The 22,934-nt window shown below is 42.0% G+C and overlaps 1 protein-coding gene across 1 annotated transcript in view; it reads right to left on the bottom strand.

Annotated features, from left to right (window-relative positions):
• The window catches only part of LOC115269642 (uncharacterized), a gene marked incomplete at its 3' end in the record, with an annotated part of 69,101 nt that overhangs the window by 30,388 nt on the left and 15,779 nt on the right, over positions 1–22,934 (bottom strand). The window contains 1 exon segment of the mRNA XM_062843629.1: positions 9,182–9,442. Within this exon segment, the coding sequence (XP_062699613.1) occupies positions 9,182–9,442 (261 nt within the window).

Genomic DNA, 22,934 nt, shown 5'->3' with positions numbered 1-22,934 from the left:
CTGTTACATAATAGCCATTAAAATTATGCTCATAGACTTAATTTTAAGACTGAGTTTTGAGTTAAGTTTGAGTTATCTGGATCATGTGTTATACAATGACAAAGAATTTTAGCAGATTACTACCACAATCTTGATGACTCATTTTAAAGGTATTATGCGCTTAAAGGGTGTTTTCATCGATTGAATATTGAAAAATGAAAAGAAAGAACAGCCTATGAATAAAAGAAGGGAAAATTATGATGAGCGTGTTCTTGGTTGAGTGCCATATCATTTTCAATCAATACAACAGAAAATAACGACTCATATTTAAAAGAAGAGCAAACCTCATTGAAGCACCATGAAGAACATTTTATCTCTAAAAATTCATGATAAAAGGGAATGCACAATATCAGACAATTTCACACCTAATGAAAGTTTTCATTATCTTGATATCTTTCTAAAGACTACACATCGACAGACTTTGTACTCAGGCTAACTTCCCGCTATTTTGTTCAGATAATGGAATTAATCAAGAAAATCATCAGAAACCAGTACTAAAAATAGGTTTATAAATATTTCGGGGAAACGGTCAATTCGGGGAAACGGTTCGTTCGGGGAATCGTTTTTCGGGGAAACTACAATCGAGAAAAACAGCGCCTTCTCCCGTCATTTGCAACGACCGTGATGGAAACTTGCTGACAAACAAAACAATGGTGGCTGCCAGGTGGAGAGAGCACTTTGAGGTAACGTTGAACGGTGAGTATGGAAGAGCTACAGACAGAATTCGAATTGACAACAATGCTCAAGCTGTGCATCTTCCAACGCTAGACGAGGTCAAGATAGCCATTAGAGGACTAAAGAACAACAAGACTGCAGGAAACGGTGTATCAACTCCACGCTAACTCACACCGACACAGCGGCTGTGTTGGTCGCTCTCAAATCGACCCTCTTTAAATGCCGCACATTTCATGTGTTGCATGGGTCGTACTCATTCCTGTGTTCGGGTGCATGAAGCCTTCCCATGTGCGGAAAACACACATTTTTGGAACGGCTGGAATATGGAATCCGATTCCATGTTTGTTTTTGTTTTTGGGCAATTCAAAAAATCATGTCATTTCCATGATTTTCAGAGATTTTTTCGATCGAACAGCTGAAGCAGATGGAAATGAGCATGAGCATGAGCATGAGCATGAGCATGATTGACCGCCCGCGGTTGCTCCTCTGTTATTGCAAGGACTTCTGCATTTACACAAAGAACCAACAGACGATGCTTGGGACTAGCCTTATCCTCATTGTGTAAATGCTGACATCCCAATACTTTTCAATAAGCAATACCAGCGCCGGCCGCGTCCGAATGCAGGTCAATTGAGGATAGGGAAGGAAGTGATGACGTGAATCTCGCTTAGGCCAATAACCGAGGAATTCTCTGCGTTACTACGAGAAATCACTAGGAGTTCGGAAATGGGAAGGGAAGATGTGTTAGGGATTTTTGTCTTGGTAAACAAATTGCTACAACCACCATACCGATTCTTGTTTTGCTATGAACGATGCACTCGCAAAAAATTTCCCTCGAGACCGCCCCCACACACACGTCACATTCAGGGAATACTTCTTTACGTTACAATAATCAAGATTCACTATAACTAAACTTATAGGCCAATCAATCCACACAATAGAGCTCTACAGCTGAAGAAACTAAAATTTACAATAAATTGCCGTCGCGGTTGAAACCTGAAGTCCACACGCGAAAACCGATTCTTCTGCAAATCCGTACGTGAAACCCAACGCCGCCCGTTGTGCGCTGTACAGCGGATCTGGTCCTCTATCCAGCGCACCACATCCACCACGAACGTCCGACGCACAACGAAAAAACAAACTATTTTCGGCTCGAAACTCCGGCTTTTAACTGTACGGCTATAACATGAAAAAGGCATGAAACGAGCTTACCGAACTTGAAAAAAATGGCGATCCTTCTCTGTTACCCTTATCCAAAGCAACTATTCCCGTTTGCCTTTTTCGCCGACACAGATTCTTGGGTTCGCTACAGACGATGGATAGCGCCGAAATAGACGATATGGTTGTCCAAAGGAATTCAATAAAAGCACTTGAAAGTTCACATGAAAATTATTTTTCAAATTTCACTTGACGGATTGAAAAAAGCGGAGCGTAAAATTTTTCACATCTGTTTTTCGTCATGGCACACTAAGCACTTCAAACAGCTGAAACAGATGGAAATGCGACAAAAACATTTCCATTCCCACCTGCTTTCCAGCTATTTGCTGGAAAAATCCCGAAAATCAACTCCATCTTACCAAGTGGCCAACTGTTTGGTCGCGGCTCGGGAGACGTTTGACTGTTCCGTTTCCACTGAGCCGCACAAAAATGAGTATGAGGCCGGGAACACATGGAATGTGTGTGGCGCGCACACATTTTAAACACATTCGGTCATTTGTGCATGTGTTGCAGCGCTCTGTGCGGTGTCAACACAGCGAAAAAAATAGCGTGTCATTTGCCCTCTGTACAAGAAAAGGAGGAGTGCTCGAATTTCAGAGGAATAAAACTTCTTAATTCAGCGTACAAAATTTTATCTGGAATTCTCTGAAGCGCAAATCGTTTATAATTTCTATAATGATCTTACCTTCCATCATCTCTACATGACCCCTATGCCACTCCATGCGCATTGAAATCACCAAGGATGTTCTTCGAATGATACTTCTAGCACAGACAAACAGACGTAACACTTCGAACATTTTTCGATTCAAATCATAGTCACGGAAACATATTCGTCCAATGCTAAAATGACTAAGTTTGGCCGACCCTCAACTAGGTGGCGGTAGTGAGCAAACGTCAAACTCGAACAAAAACGATGTGAACGCCACAGGGAGGTAGTTGGCCAACTATCAAATTTTGAAAAAGATCGTTAAATCGAAGTACGATGGGAATTATTAGAGTGTTACGTCTGTTTGTCTGTGCTTCTAGCATTCCGCTAAAGAACGGATAGAGTGCGTTTGGGGTTACTACTCTCCATTTTTACAACCGAAGAGTTCAATGTTCAATATTAGAGAGTGCGTTCAATGTTAGTCAGCAGAAGTAAAATCATTTTATTTTGTATGGCGAAAAACATCTAAACTCGAGTTTCTCGAAATGTAAAGCTTTGAACGAAAAAAAAATTGGTAGGCACCAAACCGGTCATAATTATCCACAACCGCTACCAAATATGTTTTCGACTATTGTGTTCCACTTCGAGAAATACGACTTTAGATGCTATTCGCCATACAATATTTTTGCGATTTACTTTTAGCGATTTTTTGCGCTTTCTTTACTTTCATCATCTTTGCTACATCAATGAGCTCTTCATTGGGTAAATTCTGGAGCAACATTTGAAAAGGACCCAAGAGGTGGTGTACCTTTTTAGAAAACGTTCCGTAGGGCCTAACAGCAGCCCGCCCACGCAAATGAACACCGTTATCTGAAAGATCGATGATTGCTCTATCTGATAACGGTCTTAGTTTGTGTGCGTTAGTTCATGGGGGCTCAGGAACGACTTGCGAAGTCATTGTTTACCAATGTTTGTATGCCCTATTCAAAGGTTGCTCCAGAATTATGCTTCTTCTTCATGCCCACTTTCGACACTAACGACGTGGGAGACCAGAACATGGGTTCGTATCTGCATATGATAGAGTTCCTTTATACAAGCTTGCATGCTGAGCCTAATTCCATTGTTGAGGACAGTTCTTGTTGCCTCCCTGGTATGTGCTCTTCCCTCTCCGCGTTTGTTATGGGTCGCTGCATCCATCTCTAATAGCCGGGAGAAAATCGCTCGCAACCTATCGTTGCATTCCACCAGTACACGCCGACAATTCCTTGGTTTTCATGTGGCATGAACGCTCTTGACAGGACTGCTTGCTCCTTCGCACTCAGGTTTTGAGAGATGCGCTCGTAAAAAAAGGGCTTCCATGATCACTTCATTTCCGAAGATTTTCATCACTTTGGATGTCTTTGCCTGCAGTGAGATGATCCACGTGAGGGTTGACATGATCCTTCATGGGGTACCTTGTTCCGAGACAGTTCGGCGCTAGTCAGGAACTGAGCCGCGTTTGAACGTACAAGGTCTTACCGGGACGGTGGCAACCGAACTAATAGCCCACTCACCGTTTCAGGGAAGTGTCATCCGTCCTTACTCACTACCCTAGTGCGACTGTCAGCTCTTTGGCGTAGGTTTATCAAATCGTGTTCCTTGTCCTACGTCCATGATGCCAGATTGCTAAAATCTGTAACTTACTGGCATAGATCCTGATATGCAGGTTGGCAATCCAGGTGATAGGCTGAGACACTTTGATAGCAGTGCCAGATTGCTTGTATAGAGTCACTTGAGCATATGTGATTTTTTGTAAGAACTCACCATAACCCACAGTTTCACTCTCGCCACATCCTAGGTGTCCTCCACTTGAGCTACAGAGGGTAGAAGCTATTCTCGCAGGAAGTTTCATTGTCCAGAACAGGGATCGAACCCTCACCCCATGGCAAGGTGCGTTCAATTGCTTCGTGGCGCACGCCCACGAATCTCCTAAAATAGGCCAATCGCGCACCTTTCTGTTCACACCATCACACGCGACCAATCGCCATGGGCGTGCCCCCCTGGCCACCAGATTTATGTTTTAAATCTAGTCAACTCACTGATTATCAATAACTCAGAGTTTCAGAAAAAATATCTCAAAAAAATAAATTATTTCAATAATTAAGGTTTTTATTCACAATCATCAAACCTTTTTTACTAGATAGCCACAGGAAATTTTGCCAAGTATTTCTCCAAGAGAACCACTTAAATCTTATCATAGAATTTTACCAAATAACAAGCTTGGCTGAATGGGTAAATGTTGTGATGTTTATTCATGGAATACATTTTTCAGATATGCCGGATGCGGTAGGGAAAATTAAGGACTTTCCAGGAGTTTCTCCTTCGTGAATTCTTCCATGGGCATCTTGCAGGGTACCGATAGTGATTGTTTCAGGGTTTGTTCCAAGAAATGCTTCAAGAATTCCTCCCACGATTGCTTCAGAATTTTTTACAGATACCTCTGCAAGGATGCATCGACGAATTCTTCCTGGTTTTTTTTTCCTGCAGTGATTCCATTATGGAATAGGTTCCTCCAGTGATTGTTCCAATGCTTTTTTGAGGATTCCTCCAAGAATTTCTCCATGGATTCTGAAAGGAATGACAACAGAAATTCTTTTAAATATTTCTGCAAGTGTTCCTTCAAAGATTTCTTCAGGGACTACTCCACATATTTCTTCAAGAATTCCACTAGAGATTGCTCCAATAATTCAAAGTATTTCAACAGGAATATCTTCCACAAACTCTTACCGAAACTTTTACAAGAGATTAGCTAAAAATTAATCCAGGTGTTCCTTAAACATTGTACAAAACAATTTTTTGGGAGTCCATCCAAAGATTCCAACAATAATTCGCCCAAAAATTATTGCAGAGATGGATTCCTTCATAATTGTTTTTCTACCGAAATTCGTAACTCGCGCGGTTGACCACCACCGCCAGCACCACGCTAATGCTGAATACAAAAAGCGATATTTTTTATTTCAACGTGTTGTACAAAATACAGCAGCGCGACCGCTCGAGGGTTAAGTAAGCTTTCCTGGGATTTCCTAAGGAATTCCTCATGGGATGGCTTCTAAGATTCCTCAAGGGATTTCTTCAGGAATTTCTCCAGGGATTCACCCGGGAATGGATTATTTCAGGAACTCCTCCAGCAAGTAATCCGGTACTCCCCCAGGAACTGTTTAGGCATTCTGGGATTCCTCCTGGGGTTTCTCCAGGAACTCCTGAAGGGATTTCTTCAGGAACTTCTACAGGGATATCTCAAGGAGTTCCTTCACGTTCTCTTCTAAAATTTCCTTCAGGATTTCTCCGACGATCCATCTGCAATTTCTTCAGGAATTCTTCCTGCGATTCTTCCAGGAATTTCTCAAGGGATTCCTAGTATTCCTCTACGAATTCCTTAAGAGATTCATCCACGAATCTCTGCAGGAATTCATCTAGGATATTTTCCAGGGATTCCTCTGGGAATTCCTGCAGGGTTTTTGTCCAAAAAATCCTCCAGGAATTCATCTTGAGATTTATCCAGAAATTCCGCCAGTAATTCATCTAGATATTTTCCCAGGAGTTCGTTTTGAGATTCCTTCAGGAATTCCTACAGGTATTCCTCTAGGATATTTTTAGGGATCACTCGAGGAATGCCTACAAGATCTTTTTCAGAGATTCGTCCAAGAAATCCTCCAGGGTTTCTCAATGCATTCCTTCAGGACTTCCTCCAGGTATTCTTCCACAGATATCTCCAGTAATTACTTCCAGGATTCTTCCTACATAAATTTATTCAGGAAATCTTCAAGGGATTTTTTTTTTCCAGAGACTCCTACAGGAATCCCTCCAAAAATTTCTCCAGGAATTACTTCAGGGAATCCTCCAAGAATTCCAGGTGGAATTCTCCCAGGCATTCTTCCAGGAAATTTTCCAGGCAGTCTTCCAGGGATTCCTCCTCCTTGGATTCTTGTAGAGATTTATCCAGGATTTTTTTCAGCGATTCTTCCAGGAATTCCACCAGGCATTTCTGCAGGAATTGCTTCATGGACTCCTCCAGGAGTGTCTCCTGGGATTGCTTCAGGAATTCTTCCTGGGATACCTCCAGAAGTTCATGCAGGCATTCCTCCAGAATTTCATTCAGGAATTTCTCCAGGGTGTCCTCGAGGAATTCCTCCAGCAATTTTACCAGGAATTAATCAAGAAATTCCATCATAAATTATGTCAGCAAATCATCCAGGAATTTCTCCAAAAAATCCTTTAAAAGTTCTTCTAAGGATTTTCTCAAGGAGTACGTTCTAGATTTTCTAGGAATTCCTCCAAGAATTCTTCCAGATTTGCCGCCAGGAATTCCTGCAGGGATTCCTCAAGGAACTTCTTTAGAGATTTTTTCAGGGATTTCTTCGCGAATTTCTCCAAGGATTCCCCCAGAGATTCCTTCAGAAATTCTTTCGAGGATTTCTCCAGGAATTCATCCAGAAATTTCTCTAGAAGTTCCTCCAGGAATTTTTCAGGGGATTTTTTCGGAAATTTCTTCCAGAATTCCTCTGGAGATTCCCCCAGAAATCTATCCAATAATTGTTGCGAGAATTCCTCCAGGAATTCCTTCAAGGATTCCTCCAGCAATTCCCAAAGGAAAACCTCCAGGAATTCCTCCAGGCATTCCTCCAGGCTTTTATCCAGGAATTTCTCCGGAAACTCCTCCAGGAAATAGTGTAGAATTAGCAGTAGTTAAAATACTCAAAAAAAGAAATTAAAAAAAATCCTCCAGGAAATCCTCCAGGAAATTCTCCAGGAATTTATCCAGGAACATCCCTAAGAAATTATGTCAGCAATTTCTCCAGGATTTTTTCCAGAAAATCTCCTGGGGATTTTTTCAGAAATTCTTCCAGGAAATTCTCCAGGAATACCCTCAGGAATTTTTCTGGGATTCCTCCATGCATTTCTCCAGTAGTTTCAACTGAGATTCCTTCATGAATTCCTTCAGGGAATACTCCAGGGATTTCTCTTCGAATTTCTCCAGGAAATTCCTCCAGGAAATCCTTCGAAGATTCCTCCACGGAATTCTCCAGAAGTTCCTCTAAGGATTCTTCCAGCAAATCCTCTAGAGGTTTCTTCAGAAATTCGTCTAGGAAATTCTCCACGAATACTATCACGAATTTTTCAGGGATTCCTCCAGGATGTCCTCTTGAAATTCCTCCAGGGATTTCTTCACAAATTTCTTCAAGGATTCCCCCAGAGATTCCTTCAGGAATTCCTCCAGAAACTCCACAAGCAAATCCTCCACTACCGTAATTCTGCAAAGTGATGTAAGCGCCCTTCAAAATTTCGATATTTTTTGGTACATTATATATACTATCTGGGGTAAAAATAACACTGTGGTATTCCTGCTGTATTAGAATGCAAGATCTAGTCGTAATCTATCATCTATGGAAAAAAAACTTAGAGGATAAGCAAGAGTTTTATGCATAATATCCAAAAAATGGGCCAAAACTATCAATGTCGCTTACGTCACTTTGCAGAATTGCGGCAGTCCAGGTATTTCTCAAGGGATTTTTTCAGAAATAGGAAAATAACAGAAATAGAAATAGAAATCTCTCAGAATTCCTCTGGAGATTCCTCTAGAAATTCATCCAGTAATTCTTTCAATAATTCCTCTAGAGATTTCTCCAGCAATTCCCACAGGAATAACTCTAGGAATTCCTCCAGGCACTCCTCCAGGATTTTATCCAGAAATTTCTCCAACAACTTCTTCAGAAGTTTAAAAAAGGAAATAGGAAATTCTTCAGGAATTCCTCCAGGAATTGTTGCTGGACATCATCCAGAAACTATGTCAGCAATTTCTTCACGATTTTTCTCAGGAAATCCTCTAGGGATTTCTGCCGAGATTTTCCAGGAAATTCTCCAGGAACACTTTCAGGATTTTTTCAGGGATTCCTCCAGAGATTTGACCAGGAATTCCTTCAATTATTCTTCCAGGATTTTCTTTACAAATTTCTCCAGGGATATTCCCAGAGATTCCTCCAGAGAATCTTCCAGAAATTCCTCCAAGGGTTCGTCCAGGAAATCCTCCTGGAATTTCATATGGGATTTTTTCAGAAGTTTCTCCCAAAATTTCTCAAGAGATTTTTCCAGGAATTCCTTCAGAAATTTTTCCAGGGATTGCTGAAAAAAATTATCCATGAAATTTCTACTGGAATTCCTGCTGGGTCTCATCAAAGAATTCTTCCAGGAATTAAACCAGGAATTTGTTCAGAAGTTTCTCCAGAGTAAAATGATTTTACTCCTGCTGACTAACATTGAACGCACTCCCTGCGGGTAATCCATTGAGAGTCACTGTTCCCGGTGTAACGGATAAAGTCCCCGAAAAAAATCTAAACGATATTGCAGCACGTTTTCCTTGTTAGGCCCGGCGCAGAAGAAGCCTGGTCGAGATAAATGAGCCGTACTCTGATTAGAACCCCAGGACGACATCGCATCGCCAGCTACGAACCAAGAAAGAAAAGCCTTTTCTTTCTCCGGCACCCGGGTAACAAAAGAAAAAGCTGAACTCATAGAGAGCATCCAGACTGAGTCCAGTAGGTAGTGCCTGCCTCCGCTCCAACCGACATTGGATATTGACTGCGCGACGAAGAAGCTTTCGCGGAAGAACACGTGATTGTCTTTATGACTAATGGGCTTCTTCCCCTCCTCCAGTAGTGTGGGTGGGGTGAAATCTTTGGACTTGGTCAACCCGGTTGAACCATTGACTGCCTGCCAGGCCATCTCTAACGTCGTCGTCGTCGTCGGGTGGTGGTCGGTTGGTGTTGCTGGCTGTGAAGATTCGTTTAGGATGATTTTATTGCCGGCCGGGCCATATCGGGTGATTTTCTGGGGAAAAGAAATGGCACTAAGACGAAATCGAATGCTTATCGGGTGTTTTATCCATCATTGACTGCGGGACACTCTGTTTTTGCTCGGTTGGAGGCCCGCCCGGTTGGCCAAATGCGAATTCAATGGGGAATATCAGTTTTATTGACGACGTGCTTTATGATTCAGTTTTGATGGAAAGCCTGAAATGGCGGCGTCTTGTTGTTCGACGATAGGATTTAGATTATGGCTTCTCACAGCGATCAAACGTGTAATCCAGAGCAACGTTGTTGCAAACTCATCCACGGAATCACATGATGTATTCAAATGATTGTTTGCACCCAATGAAACATTCTCGCATGGTTTGATTAATCGCTTTATCATTGCACCCACAACCAGCCTGTGTTGGCTATGAAAAAAAAAAACGGATGTGGAAAAAAATCCGCATCGACAATCCTAAGCCGGTCGGCAATCAGTGCAGCTCCTACATTTACACAGCTTGGCTGCAAAAAGTCACTCCCTTTTGCAACGGGAACAAAACGAGAGGAAAATCATAAAATGTTTTGATTTATTTGCCGATTGTATCAATCTCGGTCTCCGAAGCTCTCCGGTCTGGACCATTACTGATAAACACTCCCCCTCATCCTCAACTCCCAATCCACGAAGTGTGTCTTGCTCTTGCATCATTCCCGCCTTTTCCGTCGCAATTGGACAAAAACGTGTAGCTCGCCCACTATCTCCCGTACAGAATCACATTCGATGCTACTTTTTTATGATTCTCTATCATCGTAAATTTGCCTTTGGCGCACCCAGTCAGTGCAAGTGTCTGCGTAAGGACGAAACATGAGACTGGGGTGGAACGAAAAAGTGCACTCCCTTGCTTCTGCCCAGAGCTGGGGAAGTCAGCCACCACAACCAGAATCAACGCCCGCCCAAATGTTGGACAAAATGCTAGATCAATATCGATTCGTCGTCCGTATGGTGTGCCCCAAAGAGCGGTACCTACTGTAGGTCGTCAGATGCTTCCAGCTTTCAAAAGGTTTTCACAGTGGGAAAAAATGTGAGAAAATTCCAAGAGGAGTTCTACAAGAATTCCGAAAGGAACTCTCCAAGAATTCAGAAAGCAAATTCTCCAAAAACTCCGGAAGGAATTCTCCGAGAACTCCGGGAGATATTCTCAAAGAATTCCGAGAGGAATTCTCAAAAAATTCCGAGAGGAGTTCTCCAAGAATTCCGAGAGGAACTCTCCAAGAATTCCGAGAGGAATTCTCCAAGAATTCCAAGAGAAATTCTTCAAGAATTCCGAGGGGAATTCTTCAAGAATTCCAAGGGGAATTCTTCAAGAATTCAGAGGGGAATTCTTCAAGAATTCCAAGAGAAATTCTTCAAGAATTCCGAGGGGAATTCTTCAAGAATTCCGAGGGGAATTCTTCAAGAATTCAGAGGGGAATTCTTCAAGAATTCCAAGAGAAATTCTTCAAGAATTCCGAGGGGAATTCTTCAAGTATTCCGAGGGGAATTCTTCAAGAATTCAGAGGGGAATTCTTCAAGAATTCCGAGGGAAATTCTTCAAGAATTCCGAGGGGATTTCTTCAAGAATTCCGAGAGGAATTCATCAAGAATTCCGAGAGGAATTCTTCAAGAATTCCGAGAGGAATTCTTCAAGAATTCCGAGAGGAATTCTTCAAGAATTCCGAGAGGAATTCTTCAAGAATTCCGAGAGGAATTCTTCAAGAATTCCGAGAGGAATTCTTCAAGAATTCCGAGGGGAATTCTTCAAGAATTCCGAGAGCTTTCAAAAGGTTTTCACAGTGGGAAAAATTGTGAGAAAATTCTATTACGAGTTCTACAGAAATTCCGAAAGGAATTCTCCAAGAATTCCGAGAGGAACTCTCCAAGAATTCCGAGAGGAACTCTCCAAGAATTCCGAGAGGAATTCTCCAAGAATTCCAAAAGAAATTCTTCAAGAATTCCGAGGGGAATTCTTCAAGAATTCCGAGGGGAATTCTTCAAGAATTCCGAGGGGAATTCTTCAAGAACTCCGAGGGGAAATCTTCAAGAACTCCGAGGGGAATTCTTCAAGAATTCCGAGAGGAATTCTCCAAGAATTCCGAGAGGAATTCTCCAAGAATCCCGAGAGGAATTCTCCATGAATTCCGAGAGGAATTCTCCAAGAATTCCGAGAGGAATTCTTCAAGAATTCCGAGAGGAATTCTTCAAGAATTCCGAGAGGAATTCTTCAAGAATTCCGAGAGGGATTCTTCAAGAATTCCGAGAGGAATTCTTCAAGAATTCCGAAAATAATTCTTTAAGAATTCCGAAAGGAATTCTCAAAGAATTCCGAAAGGAATTCTCAAAGAATTCCGAAAGGAATTCTCCAAGAATTCCGAAAGGAATTCTCCAAGAATTCCGAAAGGAATTCTCCAAGAATTCCGAAAGGAATTCTCCAAGAATTCCGAAAGGAATTCTCCAAGAATTCCGAAAGGAATTCTCCAAGAATTCCGAAAGGAATTCTCCAAGAATTCCGAAAGGAATTCTCCAAGAATTCCGAAAGGAATTCTCCAAGAATTCCGAAAGGAATTCTCCAATAATTCCGGAAGGAATTCTCCAAGAATTCCGAAAGGAATTCTCCACGAATTCCGAAAGGAATTCTCCAAGAATTCCGAAAGGAATTCTCCAAGAATTCCGAAAGGAATTCTCCAAGAATTCCGAAAGGAATTCTCCAAGAATTCCGAAAGGAATTCTCCAAGAATTCCGAAAGGAATTCTCCAAGAATTCCGAAAGGAATTCTCCAAGAATTCCGAAAGAAATTCTCCAAGAATTCCGAAAGGAATTCTCCAAGAATTCCGAAAGGAATTCTCCAGAAATTCCGAAAGGAATTCTCCAAGAATTCCGAGAGGAATTCTTCAAGAACTCCGGGAGGAATGCTTCAAAAACTCCGGGAGGAATTCTTCAAGAACTCCGGGAGGAATTCTTCAAGAATGCCCGATGCAATTCTCCAAGAATTCCGAAAGGAATTCTCCAAGAATTCCAAAAGGAATTCTCCAAGAATTCCGAGTGGAATTCTTCAAGAACTCCGGGAGGAATTCTTCAAAAACTCCGGGAGGAATTCTTCAAGAACTCCGGGAGGAATTCATCAAGAACTCCGGGAGGAATTCTTCAAGAACTCCGGGAGGAATTCTTCAAGAATTCCGGGAGGAAATCTTCAAGAACTCCGGGAGGAATTCTTCAAGAACTCCGGGAGGAATTCTTCAAGAATACCCGATGGAATTCTCCAAGAATTCCGAAGGAGTTCTCCAAGAATTCCGAAAGGAATTCTCCAAGAATTTCGAAAGGAATTCTCTAAGAATTCCGAGAGGAATTCTCCAAGATTTCCGAAAGGCATTCTCCAAGAATTCCGAAAGGAATTCTCCAAGAATTCCGAAAGGAATTCTCCAAGAATTCCGAAAGGAATTCTCCAAGAATTCCGAAAAGAATTCTCCAAGAATTCCGAAAGGAATTCTCCAAGAATTCCGAAAGGAATTCTTCAAGAATTCCGAAAGGAATTCTCCAAGAATTCCGAAAGGAATTCTCCAAGAATTCCAAAAGGAATTCTCCACGAATTCCGAGAGGAATTCTCCAAGAATTCCGAAAGAAATTCTCTAAGAATTCCGGAAGGAATTCTCCAAGAATTCCGAAAGGAATTCTCCAAGAATTCCGAAAGGAATTCTCCAAGAATTCCGAAAGGAATTCTCCAAGAATTCCGAAAGGAATTCTCCAAGAATTCCGAAAGGAATTCTCCAAGAATTCCGAAAGGAATTCTCCAAGAATTCCGAAAGGAATTCTCCAAGAATTCCGAAAGGAATTCTCCAAGAATTCCGAAAGGAATTCTCCAAGAATTCCGAAAGGAATTCTCCAAGAATTCCGAAAGGAATTCTCCAAGAATTCCGAAAGGAATTCTCCAAGAATTCCGAAAGGAATTCTCCAAGAATTCCGAAAGGAATTCTCCAAGAATTCCGAAAGGAATTCTCCAAGAATTCCGAAAGGAATTCTCCAAGAATTCCGAAAGGAATTCTCCAAGAATTCCGAAAGGAATTCTCCAAGAATTCCGAAAGGAATTCTCCAAGAATTCCGAAAGGAATTCTCCAAGAATTCCGAAAGGAATTCTCCAAGAATTCCGAAAGGAATTCTCCAAGAATTCCGAAAGGAATTCTCCAAGAATTCCGAAAGGAATTCTCCAAGAATTCCGAAAGGAATTCTCCAAGAATTCCGAAAGGAATTCTCCAAGAATTCCGAAAGGAATTCTCCAAGAATTCCGAAAGGAATTCTCCAAGAATTCCGAAAGGAATTCTCCAAGAATTCCGAAAGGAATTCTCCAAGAATTCCGAAAGGAATTCTCCAAGAATTCCGAAAGGAATTCTCCAAGAATTCCGAAAGGAATTCTCCAAGAATTCCGAAAGGAATTCTCCAAGAATTCCGAAAGGAATTCTCCAAGAATTCCGAAAGGAATTCTCCAAGAATTCCGAAAGGAATTCTCCAAGAATTCTTAAAGGAATTCTAAAAGAATTCCGAAAGGAATTCTCCAAGAATTTCGAAAGGAATTCTCCTAGAATTCCGAAAGGAATTCTCCAAGAATTCCGAAAGGAATTCTCCAAGAATTCCGAAAGGAATTCTCCAAGAATTCCGAAAGGAATTCTCCAAGAATTCCGAAAGGAATTCTCCAAGAATTCCGAAAGGAATTCACCAAGAATTCCGAAAGGAATTCTCCAAGAATTCCGAAAGGAATTCTCCAAGAATTCCGAAAACAATTCTCCAAGAATTCCGAAAGGAATTCGCCAAGAATTCCGAAAACAATTCTCCAAGAATTCCGAAAGGAATTCTCCAAGAATTCCGAAAGGAATTCTCCAAGAATTCCGAAAACAATTCTGCAAGAATTTCGAAAGGAATTCTCCAAGAATTCCGAAAGGAATTCTTCAAGAATTCCAAAAGGAATTCTCCAAGAATTCCGAAAGGAATTCTCCAAGAATTCCAAAAGGAATTCTCCAAGAATTCCGAGAGGAATTCTCCAAGAATTCCGAGAGGAATTCTCCAAGAATTCCGAGAGGAATTCTCCAAGAATTCCGAGAGGAATTCTCCAAGAATTCCGAGAGGAATTCTCCAAGAATTCCGAGAGGAATTCTCCAAGAATTCCGAGAGGAATTCTCCAAGAATTCCGAGAGGAATTCTCCAAGAATTCCGAGAGGAATTCTCCAAGAATTCCGAGAGGAATTCTCCAAGAATTCCGAGAGGAATTCTCCAAGAATTCCGAGAGGAATTCTCCAAGAATTCCGAGAGGAATTCTCCAAGAATTCCGAGAGGAATTCTCCAAGAATTCCGAAAGGAATTCTCCAAGAATTCCGAAAGGAATTCTCCAAGAATTCCGAAAGGAATTCTTCAAGAATTCCGAGAGGAATTCTTCAAGAATTCCGAAAGGAATTCTCCAAGAATTCCGAAAGGAATTCTCCAAGAATTCCGAAAGGAATTCTCCAAGAATTCCGAAAGGAATTCTCCAAGAATTCCGAAAGGAATTCTCCAAGAATTCCGAAAGGAATTCTCCAAGAATTCCGAAAGGAATTCTCCAAGAATTCCGAAAGGAATTCTCCAAGAATTCCGAAAGGAATTCTCCAAGAATTCCGAAAGGAATTCTCCAAGAATTCCGAAAGGAATTCTCCAAGAATTCCGAAAGGAATTCTCTAAGAATTCCGAAAGGAATTCTCCAAGAATTCCGAAAGGAATTCTCCAAGAATTCCGAAAGGAATTCTCCAAGAATTCCGAAAGGAATTCTCCAAGAATTCCGAAAGGAATTCTCCAAGAATTCCGAAAGGAATTCTCCAAGAATTCCGAAAGGAATTCTCCAAGAATTCCGAAAGGAATTCTCCAAGAATTCCGAAAGGAATTCTCCAAGAATTCCGAAAGGAATTCTCCAAGAATTCCGAAAGGAATTCTCCAAGAATTCCGAAAGGAATTCTCCAAGAATTCCGAAAGGAATTCTCCAAGAATTCCGAAAGGAATTCTCACAGAATTCCGAAAGAAATTCTCCAAGAATTCCGAAAGGAATTCTCCAAGAATTCCGAAAGGAATTCTCCAGAAATTCCGAAAGGAATTCTCCAAGAATTCCGAGAGGAATTCTTCAAGAACTCCGGGAGGAATGCTTCAAAAACTCCGGGAGGAATTCTTCAAGAACTCCGGGAGGAATTCTTCAAGAATGCCCGATGCAATTCTCCAAGAATTCCGAAAGGAATTCTCCAAGAATTCCAAAAGGAATTCTCCAAGAATTCCGAGTGGAATTCTTCAAGAACTCCGGGAGGAATTCTTCAAAAACTCCGGGAGGAATTCTTCAAGAACTCCGGGAGGAATTCATCAAGAACTCCGGGAGGAATTCTTCAAGAACTCCGGGAGGAATTCTTCAAGAATTCCGGGAGGAAATCTTCAAGAACTCCGGGAGGAATTCTTCAAGAACTACGGGAGGAATTCTTCAAGAATACCCGATGGAATTCTCCAAGAATTCCGAAGGAGTTCTCCAAGAATTCCGAAAGGAATTCTCCAAGAATTTCGAAAGGAATTCTCTAAGAATTCCGAGAGGAATTCTCCAAGATTTCCGAAAGGCATTCTCCAAGAATTCCGAAAGGAATTCTCCAAGAATTCCGAAAGGAATTCTCCAAGAATTCCGAAAGGAATTCTCCAAGAATTCCGAAAAGAATTCTCCAAGAATTCCGAAAGGAATTCTCCAAGAATTCCGAAAGGAATTCTCCAAGAATTCCGAAAGGAATTCTCCAAGAATTCCGAAAGGAATTCTCCAAGAATTCCGAAAGGAATTCTCCAAGAATTCCGAAAGGAATTCTCCAAGAATTCCGAAAGGAATTCTCCAAGAATTCCGAAAGGAATTCTCCAAGAATTCCGAAAGGAATTCTCCAAGAATTCCGAAAGGAATTCTCCAAGAATTCCGAAAGGAATTCTCCAAGAATTCCGAAAGGAATTCTTCAAGAATTCCGAAAGGAATTCTTCAAGAATTCCGATAGGAATTCTCCAAGAATTCCGAAAAGAATTCTCCAAAAATTCCGAGAGGAATTCTCCAAGAATTCCAAAAGGAATTCTCCACGAATTCCGAGAGGAATTCTCCAAGAATTCCGAAAGAAATTCTCCAAGAATTCCGGAAGGAATTCTCCAAGAATTCCGAAAGGAATTCTCCAAGAATTCCGAAAGGAATTCTCCAAGAATTCCGAAAGGAATTCTCCAAGAATTCCGAAAGGAATTCTCCAAGAATTCCGAAAGGAATTCTCCAAGAATTCCGAAAGGAATTCTCCAAGAATTCCGAAAGGAATTCTCCAAGAATTCCGAAAGGAATTCTCCAAGAATTCCGAAAGGAATTCTCCAAGAATTCCGAAAGGAATTCTCCAAGAATTCCGAAAGGAATTCTCCAAGAATTCCGAAAGGAATTCTCCAAGAATTCCGAAAGGAATTCTCCAAGAATTCCGAAAGGAATTCTCCAAGAATTCCGAAAGGAATTCTCCAAGAATTCCGAAAGGAATTCTCCAAGAATTCCGAAAGGAATTCTCCAAGAATTCCGAAAGGAATTCTCCAAGAATTCCGAAAGGAATTCTCCAAGAATTCCGAAAGGAATTCTCCAAGAATTCCGAAAGGAATTCTCCAAGAATTCCGAAAGGAATTCTCCAAGAATTCCGAAAGGAATTCTCCAAGAATTCCGAAAGGAATTCTCCAAGAATTCCGAAAGGAATTCTCCAAGAATTCCGAAAGGAATTCTCCAAGAATTCCGAAAGGAATTCTCCAAGAATTCCGAAAGGAATTCTCCAAGAATTACGAAAGGAATTCTCCAAGAATTCCGAAAGGAATTCTCCAAGAATTCCGAAAGGAATTCTCCAAGAATTCCGAAAGGAATTCTCCAAGAATTCCGAAAGGAATTCTCCAAGAATTCCGAAAGGAATTCTCCAAGAATTCTTAAAGGAATTCTAAAAGAATTCCGAAAGGAATTCTCCAAGAATTCCGAAAGGAATTCTCCTAGAATTCCGAAAGGAATTCTCCAAGAATTCCGAAAGGAATTCTCCAAGAATTCCGAAAGGAATTCACCAAGAATTCCGAAAGGAATTCTCCAAGAATTCCGAAAGGAATTCTCCAAGAATTCCGAAAGGAATTCTCCAAGAATTCCGAAAGGAATTCTCCAAGAATTCCGAAAGGAATTCTCCAAGAATTCCGAAAGGAATTCTCCAAGAATTCCGAAAGGAATTCACCAAGAATTCCGAAAGGAATTCTCCAAGAATTCCGAAAGGAATTCTCCAAGAATTCCGAAAACAATTCTCCAAGAATTCCGAAAGGAATTCGCCAAGAATTCCGAAAACAATTCTCCAAGAATTCCGAAAGGAATTCTCCAAGAATTCCGAAAGGAATTCTCCAAGAATTCCGAAAACAATTCTGCAAGAATTTCGAAAGGAATTCTCCAAGAATTCCGAAAGGAATTCTTCAAGAATTCCAAAAGGAATTCTCCAAGAATTCCGAAAGGAATTCTCCAAGAATTCCGAAAGGAATTCTCCAAGAATTCCGAGAGGAATTCTCCAAGAATTCCGAGAGGAATTCTCCAAGAATTCCGAGAGGAATTCTCCAAGAATTCCGAGAGGAATTCTCCAAGAATTCCGAGAGGAATTCTCCAAGAATTCCGAGAGGAATTCTCCAAGAATTCCGAGAGGAATTCTCCAAGAATTCCGAGAGGAATTCTCCAAGAATTCCGAGAGGAATTCTCCAAGAATTCCGAGAGGAATTCTCCAAGAATTCCGAGAGGAATTCTCCAAGAATTCCGAGAGGAATTCTCCAAGAATTCCGAGAGGAATTCTCCAAGAATTCCGAGAGGAATTCTCCAAGAATTCCGAGAGGAATTCTCCAAGAATTCCGAGAGGAATTCTCCAAGAATTCCGAGAGGAATTCTCCAAGAATTCCGAGAGGAATTCTCCAAGAATTCCGAGAGGAATTCTCCAAGAATTCCGAGAGGAATTCTCCAAGAATTCCGAGAGGAATTCTCCAAGAATTCCGAGAGGAATTCTCCAAGAATTCCGAGAGGAGTTCTCCAAGAATTCCGAGAGGAATTCTCCACGAATTCCGAGAGGAATTCTTCAAGAATTCCGAGAGGAATTCTCCAAGAATTCCGAGAGGAATTCTCCAAGAATTCCGAGAGGAATTCTCCAAGAATTCCGAGAGAAATTCTCTAAGAATTCCGAGAGGAATTCTCCAAGAATTCCGAGAGGAATTCTCCAAGAATTCCGAGAGGAATTCTCCAAGAATTCCGAGAGGAATTCTCCAAGAATTCCGAGAGGAATTCTCCAAGAATTCCGAGAGGAATTCTCCAAGAATTCCGAGAGGAATTCTCCAAGAATTCCGAGAGTATTTCTCCAAGAATTCCGAGAGTAATTCTCCAAGAATTCCCAGAGGAATTCTCCAAGAATTCCGAAAGGAATTCTCCAAGAATTCCGAGAGGAATTCTCCAAGAATTCCGAGAGGAATTCTCCAAGAATTCCGAGAGGAATTCTCCAAGAATTCCGAGAGGAATTCTCCAAGAATTCCGAGAGGAATTCTCCAAGAATTCCGAGAGGAGTTTTTCAAGAATTCCGAGAGGAATTCTCCAAGAATTCCGAGAGGAATTCTCCAAGAATTCCGAGAGGAATTCCCCAAGAATTCCGAGAGGAATCCCCCAAGAATTCCGAGAGGAATTCTCCAAGAATTCCGAGAGGAATTCTCCTAGAATTCCGAGAGGAATTCTCCAAGAATTCCGTGAGGAGTTCTCCAAGAATTCCGTGAGGAGTTCTCCAAGAATTCCGAGAGGAATTCTCCAAGAATTCCGAAAGGAATTATTCAAGAATTCCGAAAGGAATTATCCAAGAATTCCGAAAAGAATTATTCAAGAATTCCGAAAGGAATTATTCAAGAATTCCGAAAGGAATTCTCTTAGATTTCCAAGAAGTCCGAGAGGAATTCTTCAGAAATTTTTTAAGGAATTATCCAAGAATTCCGAGAGGAATTCTTCAAGAATTCCAGGAGAAATTCTCCAAGAATTCCAGGAGGAATTTTCCAAGAACTCTTGGAGAAATTCTCTTCAAGAATTCCGAGAGGAATTCTTCAATATTTACGAAAAGAATTCTCCAATAATTCCGGAAGGAATTCTCCAACAATTCCGAAAGGAATTCTCCAACAATTCCGAAAGGAATTCCCCAAGAATTCAGAAAGGAATTGTCCAAGAATTTCGAAAGGTTTTTCCTAAGAACTCCGACAGGAATGCTCCAAGAATCCCGAGTTCCGGAAGGAATTCTCCAAATATTCCGGAGGAATATATCCAAGAATTCTGGAAGAAATTCTCCAAAAATTCCGAAAGAAATTTTCCAAGATTTCGGGAAGGACTTCATCGAGAATTCCGCAAGTATTTTCGCACTCAACTAACGAGACAACTTTCCCACTATGAGCTCTTCTCCTGAATGATGACCACCGAAAAACCGGCAAAAATAAAATCGAATTCACGCTGCTGCTGCTCGGACGTCGATGGGCCTCTACCATCGCATCGGATGTAACTTTACGGTGCCTACTGGTTTGTTGGGTGTAGATTTTTTCATCGTTTCTGGTTTGTAGAGTTGTTTCGTTATTTCTTTTACAACCGCTGACCGATTCAACGTGTACAATTCGCGCCTCCATACATCTGTCTCTGATGACCGGAACCGGATCGTTCGGGGAGGATTTTTTTTCTTCAATGGTCGACCGGCTGCCGGCTCGTTCAAGGGATGGCATCATCCGTCGTGTGTGGGTTAGAGTTTTTTTTTCGGGCAGTCTAAGCCATTATGGTGCACTCACCCAGCAACTGCTGCAGAAAGAACGTGGTGAACCCAAATGAATTTGAAATAGATTTTTTTTCTTAAACGATGCTTTTCGAACTGGTTTTGGTTTTGATTTCTTCCGGTTCTATTGAAAGGCGACATTAACGTTTCCGGTCCACCTACCAGCATGTATACTTTGGTTTTGACGCATTCATCATCGGAATGCCCATTATTGCTTCTTCGCGTTCCAGGCGAGTGTACAGCTCTGCCACCGTTCCAAATGTCCATGTCATCCACAAAGCAGACAAATTTACTGGATTTCATGAAAATCCTACCGTGGCTGTTGAGCCTTGCTCGTCGCATTATCCCTTCCAGAGCGATGTTGAAGGGTAGGCATAGGAATCAGCCGCTTTGAAGACGATGAACAGATGATGCGTTGGGACATGGTATTCACGGCATTTCTGGAGGATTTGCCGTACGGTGAAGATCTGGTCCGTTGTCGACCGGCCGTCGATGAAGCCGGCTTGATAATTTCCCACGAACTCATTCGTTTTAGGTGACAGACGGCGGAAGATGATCTGGGATAGCACTTTGTAGGCGACATTCGAAATTGTCATAGCTTTGAAGTTCTCAAATTCCAAATGGTCGCCTATCTTGTGAATGAGGCAGGTTACTCCTTCCGTAGCTCCTCCGGTAGCTGTTCAGTTATCTAAATCCTGACATTCAACCGGTACGGGCGGATGACCAACTTCTCTGGGCCCATCTTAATAAGTTCAGCATCCTTACTAGTTGCTTTGTTAGTTTTGAGCAGGTGAATGTTACAGTTCCCTCAGCGTGTGAGTTGGATGAGTTCCAAGAAGAATTAACCTAAGACTAAAAATCTCGTTAAAACAGCTGAAATACTCCTGTCAATCGGCTGCAAATCCCAAATCCTGACACAAAATGTCACGGTTCGTGTCATTTCTCATTTCTTTTTTTGACGCAAGCCCCCATCAGCTCTATCGCGCTCATCTGATCCTAGCTGATTGTAGCCGATGGCATAAATCGTGTCGCCGACATTATTCGTTCGGCGTGTAAAAAGATGCTCCCCTAGGAATGTGGGATAGAGTTATTCTCCATTTGTGCATTACTTCGCGAAATCCGAACCTGTCAGCCAGCATCCTTATTGGTTTGGATGGTGCTCTCATCTGATCTTCGAAACCGTTGAGAGAAGAAGCTCCGCTTCGATTGGAATCTAATTGAGCTGCGATGCCAGAGGTTACAGCTGACTGCATCTGCAATCGTCTTCGTCGTCGTCGTTCTGAATAGGAACCTGATGTAGCAGCAAGCAAGCAGCATGTACCTACCTTGCAGCGGAATGAAATCGCTATTTCCTGTTTGAATATTAATCAAACTGGCTTTCGGGGAGCGCAAAAGAAAGGTGCCACGGAGTGCAGTCAATTCTAGCAAAAGTAGCTCGGAGATGGGAAGTGGGGGTGGGCAAGTAATTGATATTTGGCTTCTCATCAGAGCATGGAAGGTGGATACCTTTCCGACGGCCAACGAACGCCGAGTTGGGAGTAAGAATCTTGCCTAGAAATGGAAAGTAATCAAACAACCATCGATCACCACCGGTGGGGCCATGGCTCACGTCCTTCCACGTTGCTGAAGGGTTTCCCCTAGGGTTGGGCGGCGATGGCCACAAGAATACGCGTGCATAGCTGATTGAAGTTGGTCCAACAGTGTGGCATGAGGAGTTACAACATTGCTGCTTGCTGTTCCTGGGCTGAATGAACTAGCTTTGTGAAAGGTGAGTTCATTTCATAGGGTTACCAGTAATATGATCAGAGAGGAGAATCCTCTCAGGATTCTGATGAGAATCCCCTCAGGATTCTGTCGAGAATCCTCTCAGAATTCTGTCGAGAATCCTCTCGGGATTCTGTCGAGAATCCTCTCAGGATTCTGTCGAGAATCCTCTCAGGATTCTGTCGAGAATCCTCTCAGGATTCTGTCGAGAATCCTCTCAGGATTCTGTCGAGAATCCTCTCAGGATTCTGTCAAGAATCCTCTCAGGATTCTGTCGAGAATCCTCTCAGGATTCTGTCGAGAATCCTCTCAGGATTCTGTCGAGAATCCTGTCAAGATTCTGTCGAGAATCCTCTCAAGATTCTGTCGAGAATCCTCTCAGGATTCTGTCGAGAATCCTCTCAGGATTCTGTCGAGAATCCTCTCAGGATTCTGTCGAGAATCCTCTCAGGATTCTGTCGAGAATCCTCTCAGGATTCTGTCGAGAATCCTCTCAGGATTCTGTCGAGAATCCTCTCAGGATTCTGTCGAGAATCCTCTCAGGATTCTGTCGAGAATCCTCTCAGGATTCTGTCGAGAATCCTCTCAGGATTCTGTCGAGAATCCTCTCAGGATTCTGTCGAGAATCCTCTCAGGATTCTGTCGAGAATCCTCTCAGGATTCTGTCGAGAATCCTCTCAGGATTCTGTCGAGAATGCTCTCAGGATTCTGTCGAGAATCCTCTCAGGATTCTGTCGAGAATCCTCTCAGGATTCTGTCGAGAATCCTCTCAGGATTCTGTCGAGAATCCTCTCAGGATTCTGTCGAGAATCCTCTCAGGATTCTGTCGAGAATCCTCTCAGGATTCTGTCGAGAATCCTCTCAGGATTCTGTCGAGAATCCTCTCAGGATTCTGTCGAGAATCC

Source organism: Aedes albopictus, unplaced genomic scaffold, assembly GCF_035046485.1.
Source record: "Aedes albopictus strain Foshan unplaced genomic scaffold, AalbF5 HiC_scaffold_38, whole genome shotgun sequence".
Classification (NCBI taxonomy): Eukaryota; Metazoa; Arthropoda; class Insecta; order Diptera; family Culicidae; genus Aedes; species Aedes albopictus.
Note: the sequence above shows the minus strand (reverse complement) of the source record. Positions and strands in the feature narration are given on the sequence as shown.